The 15,741-nt window shown below is 36.1% G+C and overlaps 1 protein-coding gene across 4 annotated transcripts in view; it reads left to right on the forward strand.

The window, feature by feature from the left end:
- The window catches only part of LOC120542324 (tubulin epsilon and delta complex protein 2), a 32,719-nt gene extending 17,906 nt beyond the window's left edge, over nt 1–14,813 (forward strand). Inside the window, exons 8-11 of one of the 4 annotated variants that reach the window (XM_039774701.1) lie at nt 3,140–3,248; nt 6,671–6,819; nt 12,550–12,649; nt 14,718–14,813. In XM_039774701.1, the coding sequence (XP_039630635.1) occupies nt 3,140–3,248; nt 6,671–6,819; nt 12,550–12,649; nt 14,718–14,725 (366 nt within the window). In that variant the 3' untranslated portion in view covers nt 14,726–14,813. Of the gene's footprint in view, nt 1–3,139; nt 3,249–6,670; nt 6,820–12,549; nt 13,595–14,717 lie in introns of those variants that run through there. The other 3 variants (XM_039774698.1, XM_039774700.1, XM_039774697.1) reach the window with 3 other exon arrangements.
- Nucleotides 14,814–15,741: the final 928 nt, after the last annotated feature.

Genomic DNA, 15,741 nt, shown 5'->3' on the forward strand with positions numbered 1-15,741 from the left:
GACCATTCTCACTGCCTGGGCCATCTTGATTGATCAAAACATCCTGCCAACATGAGTGCAAGCTGCAAGTTGCTTTGGGGCATTATTTACCATCGTGTTTTGCAGTCATTTGTTATAGGAGCTAATGAGTAGCTTAAGATTTCTACAAGTATCTGTTGTTCTCAAATGCTGAACGTGAGCACCAGGCTGGTGGCAGTCACTGATTTCCTTGTATATGTCATTAGATGCTTTAAGACGCAAACATTTTAGTAATGTGTTCTATATGGTTTGCTATTATTGGGTTCACTTTCAGCCTAATTTAGTGTACATTCATTTTGTTACAATCCATACCACACTTTCCTCATACTAACTACTTATGCCCAAAAACTAGACAGTGAAGTTGGCCCAGGAACAATGTAGGACTATATCTGAGCTATTCCTGCCTGAATGGGTTAGATATTGCTTGGTATTTTAGATGAAAATACACTTAGCCAGTTTGTAGGGCAGTCCAGATAATGACCCAGGTTCGAGGAGCTTTATCACTTTGAAACAATTGTTTGTTTGTTTTTTTTCCCCTTCCTTTCTAACTTCCTTCCACACAGATCAGTATTAAGCCCCACAGCCATGTTTTATTCAATGTGTTTTATAAAGCACAAAAGATTGTCCAGTGCCAACATTCTTAAGTGTTCACGCCCACAAACATTGATCAAGCCTGACTATATGGATTATTCAGTAGTATTTATAGCTTTTAAATTGTTTTGCCCAAAGAAACATTGGCTGCCTACTTCATATTTTTGAAAGTGTACATCTCTTGGTTTCAGTTTTTATGATATAAAGGCAGATTTTTGTGACTTGTGAAGTAAGGCTGATGTGATATTTGATGTGGTGAAGACTGACTCTTTAGTAGGAGAAATTTAAGTAAGTTTATATTTTGATTATCAAAATTGATACTCTGTAGTAAATCAAACATTTAGGGAAAAATTAAGAAGAATGACCAATTTCCAAGGGATTGTTTATTTTAGTTGTAAATTTGATGTTTGTTGTCAAGAGCAAGAGGCAGAGTAGTGACTGACAATTTCTCAAAAGGAAGCACCCTTTTTTAGTAGACAAAAATTACTAGTCTAATTTTTATCCCAATCCCAGCAAAGTACACTATTTATACACAGCTTAGAACCTTGAGTACCCAGCAGCACTAGTATAAAAAATTTCACTATGATTTAAGATAAACCTTTTTGTAGAGCTTGTTTTATATGTCACCATTTGAACAAAAGAGCCATAGCAAGTAGGTATGTTAGTAAAGTTGTGTGTTTCATACCTGGATTTGATCACAATCTCCCTACTTTCACTTGGCACTTCTATGCCTAATTGAGTAAAGGGGACACCCTATGAGTTTTTCAGAGCAAAATTAAAATGGACGTGAATGCATTTAAGCTACTTTCTTAAAATAAATGGGAACTTTTACAAGAATGCAGGTGTAAATTCATTTTAATGTTCTCATTTTTTGCCCTCCTCTGTGCTGTCCCATACTGTTAAGGCAACAAATTAAACTTTCCAAATACACTACTAGTCAAGCCCTATCATCCATAAAGCATGCTGATTCTAGAGTCCTTGATCACAGAGGTGTCTGCTATTACTCAGGACATGAGATATGGACCAAAAATTAGTGAAGAGTTTATTTTGGAAAAACTATACTGCTTCTTCCTGAATGTATTGTTATGGTGTGATTACTAGTGAAGACTGAACTGACCTTTTGTTGCGAGCTACACTCATTGCAAGCAGCAGCCAAGTTGATTTAAAGTAAATTTACTTATCTGTGCTGATGTTCAACTCAGTCTAAGGCCACACTTGTTTAACGCATTTGCTTATAGAGTGCTTGTTCTATAGTACATTGTGACAAGAAGAGACTTGAGACATGGCAAAGGTTTGGGGCAGCCACCCGTATAATCCTGTATCCTGGCTGCAAAAAGTAAAAGTTGAAAGCAATTTAAGTTTACAAGACAGAGTCCAAAACAGAACTGAATTCCAGAGGAAGGGAGTGAGGCTTTATAGGAAGTCTGGGGGAAGTGATGTCATCCTCAGGACCGGAGGTGGCGTGTCCCGAGTCGAGGCAGTGGCTCCCAGTGGGATTTCCCAGGAATGGTCTGCAGGGAACTTAGAAAGAGCAGTAGTGCACCCCGCCACCCCCTGGGCAGATGTTTTGCCATTATTCTCCAATCCCTTCAGCTGACTCCTATTCACACCTGTGTGATAACATATACACATGCATTGAGGCATGATGCAAGCTGCAATGTGAATAATCCACACCAGGCAGTAGTAGGCTAGAATGTAGAGTGTTTGTAGTATCTGATTGATACTAAGGCACCAGACATACTTGCTTACCAACACAATAAAACTCATGCTCAAAGAAATTTAATTTTCTTTTTAGTTATTTTTGCCTCATGGGCAACATTTCAATTTGGCTTAGTAGCAATTCTAGAGACCAGAGCATGTATATGCAGTTATCTGACTGATAATGGATGTCTTGGACATACTTGCCTGCCTGCCTACCCAGTAAATCTGTCAGATAAAGAAATACATCCAATATTGAACTATTCTCATTTCCCTGTTTATTTTTTCTAATAGTTTACATTTTTTGCATGAACTCCATAACCAAAACAGCCTGCTGTTGTAACCAAGAAAAATAAAAACATGAAACTTTTGGTTCCAATTTAAAATTATTAATGTTGAACTCTTAAGCTCATTAGTTTTGTAGTCTTTTTTTTGAAAGCAAGCTTTTTTTTTTTTTTGGATATGTCTAACTCTTCTGTTAACACTATGTAAATAAAGTCATTGTTTTTTTTGGATTTGGTTAATTTCTAATAAAAGAAAACACTCTGGTATAGTGTATTGCAGTATCCCCACCTATGCAGATGGTGACTGAGCTTCGATTTAAATAGCAGATTCTGAAGCTGTGAGGTAGCAGTGTTAACCAGTGTGTCACTGTACTGACTAAGGTTTAACAGAAATGAACACATCATTGATTTGGCTCTAAAGTTATTATTAGTAGAGATGTAAAAGGAGGCCTTTAGCTGCACGTTTTTAATTTTGATTTTAGCTTTAGGAGACACATCAGCATACTGAATTTCTGCTTGGTCCAATGTCCCTTTTTTCCATTTTACAGTTCCCCACTAATGGACCATCAGACTGTCCTATGCCCTTGAAGAGAGATTTTGTTGAGTCCACAGATCAAATGCATTGTCCAGAATCTAGGCTGAAACCTGAGTGCAGAGGTATGTCTAAAAGGTTTTTGGCTTTTTTGATAGGTGTATGAACTGCAGTAACATTAACATGCACTTTGAACTTTAAATGCTAGCATGACAATGAATGATAGAATGAGGGGAACATTTGGCCTAAGTAGTCTTCTCTCATATAGGATAAACATGAGTTGGGCAGTCATTAAAGACTGAAATAAAGTGGAGGAGGGTAATCTGAGGGTAGCAAATTTGACCTTGGTATTGAATTTGATAAGATCTAAATTTGACTAATACAAGATCTATTGTATAAAAATATCCATGTCTTGTTTCGTATAGTGACATTTACCGCATGCATTATCACAATGCATTTTACTGACAAATATGACTAAAATATAGTACAGTGAGCAAATTGAATAATCAAAACAGATGTGAAGTGTTTGCATACCATAGGAGATCTAGGAAAGGAATTTTTATTTTGAGAATGTGACCTTTTTTAAATGGAAGAATTATGTTGTGTCAGATTGAGCTATACATATTGCAATTTAAAAGATGGTAGAGGTTTTTCAGAGTGTATTCCCTGATGAGAAAATAACTATAGAAAATAGGAATGGAAATTTTAGCGTTTGTGTTTATAATTCATAAGAGCCTCAACAGCACACTATAATAAAGTCCTTAAGTATGAGCCACAAACTTAACAAAAAAAATGGTGGATAGGCTGATGACAAAGATTCATTTTGACTTTAACACTGTAAAGAAAAATGTTGATTCCAAAAAGGTATAAATGGACCATTTTATGTAGTCTTAGAATAGTGAATATAATTATATTTTATATGTAAAACTATCTGTATTTCTCCAGCTGGATCACTAAACTTGTGAGTTTATGGTTAGCAGTTTCTCATTAAGTACCAAGGATCCACTCTTCCTACACAATTTAGAAACAATGACCAACCATTTCCTTATTCTTCTTTATCATTACATGATCATTGGCACTATCTGCATACAGCCACACTCGCTCATGCCATCACAGTTAAGAGCTAGTTTTTACCCCATGGAGATAGCCCAAAAAGATTTCTGTAATCCTACATAGAATTTGCCAGACTAGGAGTTAAAAGGTGGTCTCTGGAGTTGTAAGGTTGTAGTGTTTAAATACTCCACCTCTGTGCGGCAACATATGAAAGATGAGGTTTAGCATCTTTCAGTCTAATGCCCATTTAACTGTAGCGGAGTATTACATGGTCTAGAGCCTATCCTATTCATGTAGCATTTAACACAAGGCATAAATCACAGGACCACCTTTCAAGCTGCACACTGGCTGTACTTCAGCAGAGATTCAAGCCAAGTTCCCAGCATTGTTGCCTAACTTATTTCAATCTGAGTGTCACCATACTACCCTGGTTTAATAAAGTAGTTTTGAATGAAGATAGAGGCCAGACTCGTATTGCAATCTCATATGAAGAGGATCTTGGAGCAGTGTTGGCTTAGTCTTGCTTGTCATCATGGTATTTTGTACAGGCCTTAATACATTGAAGATTAGTGGGGTTTAAAAGGTAAAGATAAAGGTATTTAGTTGTTGAGGCATCATGACACAGTTCTGTTCATAACCTCGTAGGAAGGCCATTCAAGAATGTAAAAGTGTTCAAAAGCAATTGCCATGCCAGATTTAAATCTTTTGTAAAAAAATAATCTGCCAGCAGGGTAGAGGTACAAAAGTCCCATAACTATCTATCTATATATATATATATATATATATATATATATATATATATATATATATATATATATATAATGACGCCAAACCAATACATAATCTCAAAATTAGTCCTTTGTGTGGTAAATCTTAAAGCACAGTGAAAGACACTATCCAGCATCACAGTTGGGACAATAACCGCTTGTTTCTTTCCAGATTTATCAGTTTTTGAACTGCACAGTTACGAGTTGGATTCTGTTTTTTTCTGTTGGAGGTATATAATCAATAAAATGTCTGCCAATGAGACGTTCTGGAATGATCCAAGATGTGCTGGGTTGATCAGGGTGGGTGTGCGGCATTAATTTGTTTTACAGGCTGGCATGTAAAGTTTAAATAAGATTGTTTTGCCAGCTTTTTGTTTGGAATGCATTCGTCTTATACAAATGCCCTGTTACACCAGATGAAGAAATATGTTTTTGTGGCATTTCTTTTGTTGCCTCTGCATAACAGGACAGAAAGTCAATTCTTGGATCTGTATGATCTACGCCGCCCATCATGCTATTGTAGTCAACCACAGAACAAGACTTCATAACCTGCTTGTTTCTTTTTGCCTGTACAGTGACTGTAGCTGAATTATGTACAGTGCTAAGAAGACAAAACATTTTTCTTGTCTTTCCATTTCAGTGCAAGCACTTTACTCTTTTGCCAAGCTACTTGCACACCTTGCTGTCATTTAGCTCTGCCAAAGTCTTCAGGGATGCCACAACGCTTGGGATGCACTGTTCCATTTGTGTTTGTTTGTGTTTCTTTGCAGCAGGACGTCAAATAGCTCTTGCAAAGTTTAAAAATTGTCCATGGTAACACAGTAACCTTGATTCAGCAGAGCATCTCTTAAAGTCCGCACCGATGTTGTAGCTACACCGTACTGATTGTATTTCAGATCAAGCATCATCCCTTTCCCTGTTTACAGAACCAAATTCCAAATGTATTCCATTTTAGATTCACAAAGCTTGTAAAACTTGATGCCAGATGTTGCTCTTTTTGATGTGATGTGTCCGCCCTTATAAACCATGAGACTTAATCGATGCTGACATCATGGTCTGGAATGTAAACACTCAGAAATGTTGCTACAATAGCCTGGCATATCTCCCAAATTTTCTTCAGTTTGGGTGCTGGATGGGTATTCTCATCAAAGTCTTTATTGTTGGTAAAGCGCAGATATTTCATAATTAGTGAAAACCTACATGCAAATGTGATTTCAGCAAAGAACAGCCGCACTGACAGCATTTTTGCAACCCGAGTGATTCTCGATTCTAATGCTTATGCAAGACGCATCTATACAATTGCCCGAGTGTCACTCAGGGCTAACGCTTTAAGCACAGTTTTTGCAGCCCGAGTAACGCTTGGGTCTAACGCTAAGGAGGTTAAGGAAAGTCTTGCGTTAAAGTTCTCTTCCCGCATATTCAAGGGAAGGTCTACTGATCATGTATGTTCAGACTCTGTGGTAAGGAAAAGAGCAATGTACTTTTTCTTCTACATCATGCAGTTTTTCTGGTTAAGGATCATCTGTATTGTTTCTCTTTCTTAACTCTACAATCCAAATCCATTTTATTACTATTGAATGCCATTCGTTCACTAGTTGCTAAATGCAATTTACTTAAGAAAGACTTCATGTAAGATTTTCTGTTGCATTATGCTTTCAGTTTTTTATTTGTTACTTCTCAGGCATATCTATTTTTATATCTGCCTTTTTTTTTTTTTTTTAATCCAGTGACAGAAATGCACGATTTTAATGGTGCTGCAAGACTCCCTGGGAAGATGGCAGCTGTCTTGCATTACTCAAGCTTAAAAGAGCTTAAGGAAATGGAGACACTGAAACTTCGAGTGGCTATGCTTCAGCAACAGATCAATATTCAGACGGTACCTATTCACTTCATTATTCTAATCCAGGGATGGGCAATTATTGTTTGTTTGGTGATCACAATGACTGCAGGCTTATTGTCCAAGCAATTTTTTAAAATTCAAAACAGTTCTTTTGTTAATGGAATAGGCATTCTGCTTTTTGCACTGATTTTTCTTCCAATTCATTTTATTTTTATGTGAAAAATCAAAATTTTCCATTTTCTTTTTTGTTTGAATGACTGTGGTCTCTCTTTCTGTCTTTAATTCATGGTTAATTGCCTTCTTTATTGGTTTTCTTTTTATTAAATTAGAACTTAATTTTCTTGCTTGTTACTTCACTTTCATTCATATACTTATCAACAACTTTAAGATACCCCTGTGCTCTAAAAGTAATAGCTGTAGGTATCTTTATGAATTTCCAAAAGAGAAGTCATTATTGTTCACTTTTGAGACGGCAAACTTTTTAAGCTGGATCGAACTGTCTGATTTGAAGCAGTAGTTCAGTTAGCAAAAAGATTAACATGAAAATAAGGAATTGATTGGAACGAAAGCATACAGAGACCAAGTCTGCAATCCCTTTTCTAATCAGTAATGTCTTCTGGAAAAGAGCTAGTAAGGCTACCTTGATTGATGTGTAAGGAAAATGATTATTAGAGATTCTTTGCGTACCTTCAGCTGTATCTGTGTTTTTGTCATTTCTTTCCATGATTCTTATTATGTGGCATAATTAGAAGAGTAACCAAATACATTGGGGCTAAATGTCCTGAACCACTTAGTCTTTTTTTAATTTCTGCATTTTTTCCTGCATTAAATTAAAATAATCATATCCATGGTCCTTTTGAACTTTTGTATAAAATTTTATGGACATGCTACATGATACCCAAATTATGCAATCCAGTTTAAGAAAGCCTGCATTTTTCAAAAATAATGAAAAAGATCGTAGTCCTATGCTTATCTGTTTGCTGCTATTTTTGTTTAACTACACAACTGTTTGTAGGCTAAATAAAAGTCCAGCAAATTAAGCTAGGTTTTTTTTGCTTTCAAATTAATTTTAATTTCAGACCCTAGAATAAAGAAATATCATTAGTAAAAGTACTAATAGGGAAATAAATTTGTATGGCACTTCAAAATCGGACACATTGTAAGATGTGTTATTATTTCTGAAAGTGTTAAATCATAGAGTTGGGAGAGTAAAGCTGAAATGAATTAAGTCAAGTCACATTTAATGCACTTGGAATGTTTTAGATCAGTGTTCTCAGTTTAATCTCACATAAAGATGATCTGCTTGCCACACAGGAAATTGGTTTTAAGGGCATCTGCTAACATATAGCATACTAGTTCCAATACCTGTCAAAGATGGGTAATAGAATAAATGTACAAATATTTGATACTTGTCATCTATTGCCTTATGTGTACTGTCCGCATTCGTGCTACGTCTTTCTTTGTTATTTTAGTGTGTCTCAAACTGTGTTGGCTAGTGCTTTCTATCTTGATTGTGTTGCCATAAAGCCTACATCCAGATTCTGTCATTTTGAGACGTGTTGCTCATTTCCTCACTGCTTTTTGACTACCACCAATGGTAGATGGTACCCCATGACCTGCTGTTTAAGCATCATTCATGTGCTTATGAATACTTCAAGTGTTGGAAGGTGACTCTGTGTTCCTCCTACTTTCCTCCTCCTTATACTTGTGTGTGTCATCCTACTTTGCCTGGTGCTTACAGTCCCAAATTTGAGTGAGCAACCAAAGCAGAAATGACCAATCGGATCAAAGCTAAATTGACCAAGCAGATTGCTCAGAGGGAATGAACAAACACACACACACTCCCACATACAGTGATGATTTATTATATAGTAGATGTTAGTGATTTTGGTTATTGTAATTGATTTTCTGTATCTGTGGCATTTGCAAGCTGTCCTCGCGACTGAATTTTCATCTGGGTTTTCCTCTTGCATCTCAGAAATGTAATTTAGCTTAAATGGTTACTCAAACTATTGCCGTTGTGGATGTTTGTATGTGGGTCTGTCTTCCAAACAGCTGACAACTTATCCAGGTTTGTGTTCTACAGTACATTATGCCCAGTGTTGCCAGTAAAGGCATTAGTATTCAAGCAAGACTAAAATGGATAAGAACATTTAGAAATGATTGTGTTTATTAGGGATGAGTGATAAAACTATACAGATAAGTGTATGATATTTTATAACTCCTTGGTATTTTCAATACATTTTTTTTTTTTGCCGTTTTGTGTTTTTATATATACTTTATAGTGTGTGTGTTATAATAATAATCTATATAATACAGAAAATATAGATGTGTTTAATCCCACCATTTTAAAGTAACTTTATTCCAGTGGACCTCACCAAAATTATAGCTTGCACAATGAAGTATTAAGATGGGTATCCTAGGGATCCCATGACAATAAATACATGTCTTTGCTAAGTAAATTTGATAAAAAAAACTATGTTTTAAATTGTTGTTGAATTTCCTGAGAATTTAAATTCCACTCTTAGACTTTTTGCTATAGTTTAGGTCAGTTGACACTTACTACATTTGTGTTGCTTGTTAATATCTGCTGAGTTTGTCCTCCCTTATCAACGAAAAAAATTGCATGTGACTGATTTTCTTTTTGTTATAGTAGTTTGATGAAATGTTTGATTTTTACAGCCTTTTTAAAGTTTTTGACCTTTTACTAGCTGCTTCAAACAATACAAACAGCTTCTAAAATTTAGCTCAGTTTTCATTTTCCATTAGCTGTGGTGGCACAAATAACCCAGTAACAAGATCAATTTGGAGGGACTTTAAAAGTTTTTTACATTTTTTTATAGTCCTGAATCTTATTCATCAGCTAATATCTACCTCCAATAACACTAAAATTGTGTCCTACACTGTACAGAATTAAATATTATTTTTGTAAGAATGCAGGCCTCTGCTTCAGTTTCCTTTGTGCATTACAGCCAACGAACCGACAGAATTTCTACACATTTTGGGTCTGAACTGCTTTTGAAAACCTCTCGGTAAGGCGGGGTGACTTTTTTCATTTGCTCTTCCTAGAAGTACCTCATCAGAACACTGTTTTTGCCTTCTGTCCCTGGTATCTGGTCTCTTCCTCACCTACTGAGCATTCATTTTAACTTTCACGGAGTATAAAGCTGGGAAAGTTCCTGAGCAGGAGTGGCTCTTAAACACAATCCTGTGGTCACTTTAGGCCCTGTCCCAGAATTTCTTCTAGGTTTGATTGCAAAAGACTCGCCAAGCTAAAGCTCTGCCTTGCAGCTCCTGGTGTCTCTAGATCCTGTTTCTTCTATTTGCCTTAAATAGCAAGGTCTCCAAGCCAACTACCTCCATTATTTGATAAGCAGCATTTTTACATGCTACTGCCCTGTGTGTTTCCCTTCAGCACATGTATAGTGTAAGCTGGTCCCTGACAGTGCCCATCTTTTTGCACTCACGTTGAAGATTTGCTCTGCCATTACCCTTGTGTGTTCCCCACTTTCTATTTGAGCTTTCTTAGACTTTAGCCATGTCCCTTGCCACCTACTGTAGCCTGCAGTTCCTCATTCTGACCCGGTCTACTGTTACAGATATTTCCAAAAAAATCTCTAGTTAAACCAAGGGTCATATGCACTCTTTGTCCACTTTGAATATTGTGATATGAAATTCCCTATGTTTTTTTTGCTTCTTGGTGAGATTTACATGATGAGAGCATGCTTTGGAACCCAACCAGCACCTGTCATGTTTTTGTTGAAGAAGTGCCCGTTTTTTTTATTGTTTAGTTAGATGTGTTGATTAAACAGGAGATGGCAAGTCTTACCAAGTTCAGATAACCAGCATGTATTTTAAATCTCGCCATCATCAGTTTGTTACTTTTGTGGTTTACAGCTTTGGTGAAATTACTAGAACTGTAAATTTTTCCACCTACTTTCACTCAACCTGCAGTATGGTTTTGTACTGGTCTAATGCATAAACTTTTTATTTATATAATTATATAATTTTTTTAAATTAAAATATACATTAAATAATTTAAGTAGAATTAAATAATCATTTATTTTAAAGCCAGTATCCTATTCCACCTTCTTTCAGCCTGTCACATCCAGACAAGTTGCACCATTCTTCTTGTTAATGCTGTTGCCTGTTTTAATTTACATCATTATTGCCTGTGGTAGAGGAGCTCTGTGCTTCACTGAGCACTTTTCATTTTACATCTAAGCTTCTGTGTTATTTGCTTGCTGTTGCTGCATTTTGTGCTTGCTTTTCTTGAAGCCTTGCAGTATGTTTTATTGTGGGTTTGCACTAATGAGTTTCTAGTTTTGCCTGGGAATTGATCTTCTGTTCTGTTATTGTTTTTAGCATTAAGCCTTGCTGTATCATTGCACTTGTACCCCAGGTTGATTCAAGTTGAACTACCTTCTTCGTAGAAATGGTATCTTCTCCCTATGTATATGGGGATATTTAACACAGTCAGAGGGCCTTTTGTTAGGGTGCTTGGCCACTATAGATTATCTTTTCATGTGGGTTATTTTTTGCCCTAATCTGGTTCCTGTTTTGCAGCCACTCCTGCTAATGTAGGTTTTGGCTGCCTGTGAACTGACTAGGAGTAAAAAGTCATGGTTGCTTCGATGTTTTTTTTTAAATGGATTAGTCAACAAATAGCTTCACAGTTTTGATGCAAATTATGATTCTGTATTTATACATTTTAGAATTGTGAGTTTTGAATAAACCGAAGAAAAATTATTGAACATTAGCACCAACTTTGGATCACATTAGTGGAGAAGCAAAAATTGATTACAACTGCATTCACATATTAGTGTATACTTAAGTTAATTCTTAATCTCAATTTTTATTCTGTATCTTATTTTACCTGAAAACAGCTGTTCTGATATAATTGATAAGAATTTTTTTTTTTTTTTTTGCTTTGACAATGCAAAGCGTTGCATAGAACAATTAGACCCATTTATAGTAAAGGTGGAAGGCCTTGCTTTCTGTTTGAAGCGGTAGTCTGTCTTCCAGAAAGCCCAAATAAAACAGTGGGTGGTACAAACACTGTTCTTAACAGCTTCTCTTTCACAGCAAACCAACTTCATATCTTTGAAGAGGAACTGGCAGCTATGATAGAAATACATCCTTTTTTTCATCTTAATTTCTTTATTTCCTTCTGTGCTTTCATTAAGAAAAATTTAAAATCTGCAATGCTTCAAGAGCAGGTGCTTTAATAGCAAGTGCAACCTTTGGAGATTCAGGAAATTTTGAAAATCTGACTGCAAAACAACATTCTGGAGTTTCAGCTACATGTACCTTGTAGTATACATGGTGGCCATCTAAAAGTGTAGAATACTACCATGCTGGTATATTTTCAAATTTAGTAAATTCCTTTTATTAGAAATAATAAATTCCAGTTACAGAAAGAATTGAAGCACAACCAACATCCCAACAACAGATGAGAAAATGAGCAGAGAGTGGGAATGTTTAAGGACAGAACGATAAGGACTGATAGGCATTTTAAATTGACATTTTCTCTGTAACGATTCAGGCTTAAAAGATAGAAACTGCGGATGCAATACTTTGCTACTGCTCTTGTAAATAGGTTTTTTCTGCTAAGTTTCACCTTATTATGAACCTACTTGACATGCCTGATTGGCCAAAATACAAAATGTTAAGAAGTGTGGCTTTTTGCTTGTGATATGTCCTCATTTTTCTTCTGTTTATCTCAGATGTGTCCCTCTCTCTCTGTCTCTAACCTGTCTATTACAGATAATGGCTGAAGACATCCTTTCCAATCTGCTATCTGTGATCTCTCCAGGAAAGCCTCTGCCAGTTGTTACCCGTGGATTGTATTCCCTCCTGGCTGAAGGTGGGCTACACTTTCCTTCCTTGATTCTGGATGTTGTCTCTGACTGAGAAATCTCAGTATCCGTTCTACTCCTTAAGTGTCTTACAAGTCTTTACAGATCATTATTGTTTGTATTGTTCAGATGTGAAATAAAACAATAGTGTTATCTGCAAGGCCCAGGACAATCAGCCCTGTACCTTACCAACAGAGCCACTCTGCAGATATTTAACAACTGTCCATTATTTGTACATTCCTCAAGTGGTGTTTCCCACTTAGCATTTCTAAGCCACAATTGTAGCATTGGCTAAGGCGGCGATGCATAAGTCAGCCTGCTGGGAGAAGAGGCACCGTGCTGTGCAGGTGAGTGAGTGAGAGCGCATTCCATGAGAATTCTTGCTGTGAAGAATGAGGTGCCATTTACTCACCAAAGCCTTTTTGTGTTAGGAGCAGGAATTATAATGTAGGATCAGAGGCTTGTCGAATGTGTGCTAAACTGGGCTGAAGTAAGAACTTATTTGGTTCTCTGTTTTTAAGAGACAAAAAACACTGCACAATTAGCAGGGATGGAAGCATTTTTGTTTGCAAAATGTACAAATTACTACTCCTTGTGGGATTACCTGACTTTCTCCTTGACTGACCTGCTAGACGCTACTGGAGCATGCAAACTGCTGGGCTGCTCTTCCTAGTGAGAAGCTCATCAGCTGACTTGTGCTGGAGTGTGATGAATTCTGCTTGGGCCTCCATCCAGGATTTCGCGACAGTTCGCTGATGTTCCCATAGAAACTGATCAAAAGCACTAAACACCCCCCACCCCTCCCCGTCCATCAAGCTGAGATTCTAACCCATAATGGAATAGAAACTGTTTTTTATCTTTGTTGCTTACATGTTGCACTTTAATATTTTAAGGAATGAAATAAACTGTGGAGTGTTTGAACTACTATTATATTAAAAGGAATTGCTTGAAAAGAATGCCTTCTCTTCAATTGTGTTAGTGTCTTTTTCAGTAACCCGTTGACTGAGCTATTAATGGATCTTTCTCTTCCTGTGCTTGAAACACAAAGCTGAGAGGCTGCCTATGATGAACCTAATGGCCAGAGTGAAAATTTCCAATGAAGCTAACCCCTTTTATTTTTGTTCTGCTATAAGACATGGAGGTAGATGGGTTATTAAGCCAAAAAAAATCTAACACCCTTCATTATCTCCTTCATAACCTGCCCATGAAGTCGATTCAAAGTAACAAGATAATATGCAGAACAAAACAATACAATTTCAGTTAATGAAGGTCTCATGAGGGCTGATTCTGCCTCCTGGAATTGAATCTCAGACATGGTCATTATTCATACGGACTTGTGTAGGTTTTCCTGTGTCCTCTCTAAAATCTTGAGGAGTTTGTGTGTCAGTGGAACCTACAAGATACATTAAGTGGTACACATAGATATAAGGAAGATAAGTTATCATAAATACAAATTGGTAACCTAAAGGAAGGAATCTCTATAACTTTAAAAACACATTGTATTCTCATGGTCTAGTCAATATACAGATACAGTTAAAAAGGAATATACAATATTAGGCTGTTTTGAATAAACTGTTGCATATTATAGGTCAAGAGACATTTTCGGATTCATACAGAGTGTTGTGTGCAGTTCTGCTCACTACATTACCAAAAAAATGCTGTCTAGTGGCTGTGTAAAGAAAAGCTGCAAAGGTACAAGTAATATTATTGAACAAATCAAAGAGATATATATAAAAAAAATAGAAGATGAAAAAACTTTATTTGGAGAGAGAAAATGTGTTGTCAGGAGACAGGTGGACATCTGACTACCAAAAAGAATAAACTAGTATCAAACGTGAGCAATTGCTGGTCAGAAGGTTTTAAAAATATTTTTTGGAGAATATGCAAAGGTACTTTTAGGCTAATTGAACTAAAAACAAACATGGTTGTTAGCTTTATGTGTTTGTTTTTAATAGTACTGTCTACAGTATTGATTTACCAATAAATACTGACTCTGAAATGTTGAAATGATGCCATTAGTTGTTTGCTTTATATATACTGTATTCATTTGTGCTGTCCTTCTCTCTCATTCTTTAGACAGCTAATGCAGACTCACAGGTCGAGTGTTGCACACTGCTCCCCACATGGAGAACCAGCCTTACTCTTTCTTTCTTTCAACCAGAAGTGTCCTGTTAATTTTGTGCCCCTTTTAATTTAACAGAGGCTGTTAAGGTGTTTTTGTTTATTAACTCTTTTTGTACCTTTGATCATTTTCAGAAAATGTTACATTTTACCTTAAACCATGTACATACTGGCTTCCAATAGAAAAGAAAACAATTCTGTAATGAGATCTTTTTCAACACAAAAAATCTGAGGTTAAATGTTGTAACACAGCAATAATAACAATTTGTCTCTTGACACCTTAGAAATCTTTAGACATTTTAAAGACGAACCATTTAAAATGCACACATGCTCTTTTTGCCTGTGGTTCCTTGCTTTCAAACATTTAGTCCGGTATTTTCCCGACATTTTTATGTTGGGGAATCAAGTAAAATTAAGTCCTTGGTAGGGTTGCCTTGGCAGACGTTTGGAAAGGTGCTGTGTCCTAAAGACTGAGCTACTTGCATTTTACTGATTTGTCAATGAGTGACAATGTCGGAGGCTTTTGAACAAGTGAGCTACCTGAAGAACAATATTGCTTTTATTACTGTAACATTTTTAAATTGTTCATAATTACAGAAGACTGTTAATGTTCTTATTGGTATTGAATTTTACATTTCGGCGGCTTTTGAAGAAGCATACTTTACTGAAGATTACTCTAGTTTTCAATTCTTTTATTTTTGTAAATAAAAAATATGATCTTCCGTTCTGCTGGTGCCTCATCATGATTTTTAAAATTTTTTTTTATATACATTAACCCCAGAGAGCAATTGTCTTAATCTGTCACTTGGTAATTTTATTTATAGTGTTGTGTTTGGGTGGAAAGGTAGATAATTTCCCCATTTAATCAAAATGTGCAACTAACATTTCTAAAAACAATGTTTTTCTATTTTGCTTTAAAATAATTGATAGGAATGTTTTGTGTAATATAAGAATATGCATTCTACTTATTTGAATTTTG

This window comes from Polypterus senegalus, chromosome 13 (assembly GCF_016835505.1).
Source record: "Polypterus senegalus isolate Bchr_013 chromosome 13, ASM1683550v1, whole genome shotgun sequence".
Lineage (NCBI taxonomy): Eukaryota > Metazoa > Chordata > Cladistia > Polypteriformes > Polypteridae > Polypterus > Polypterus senegalus.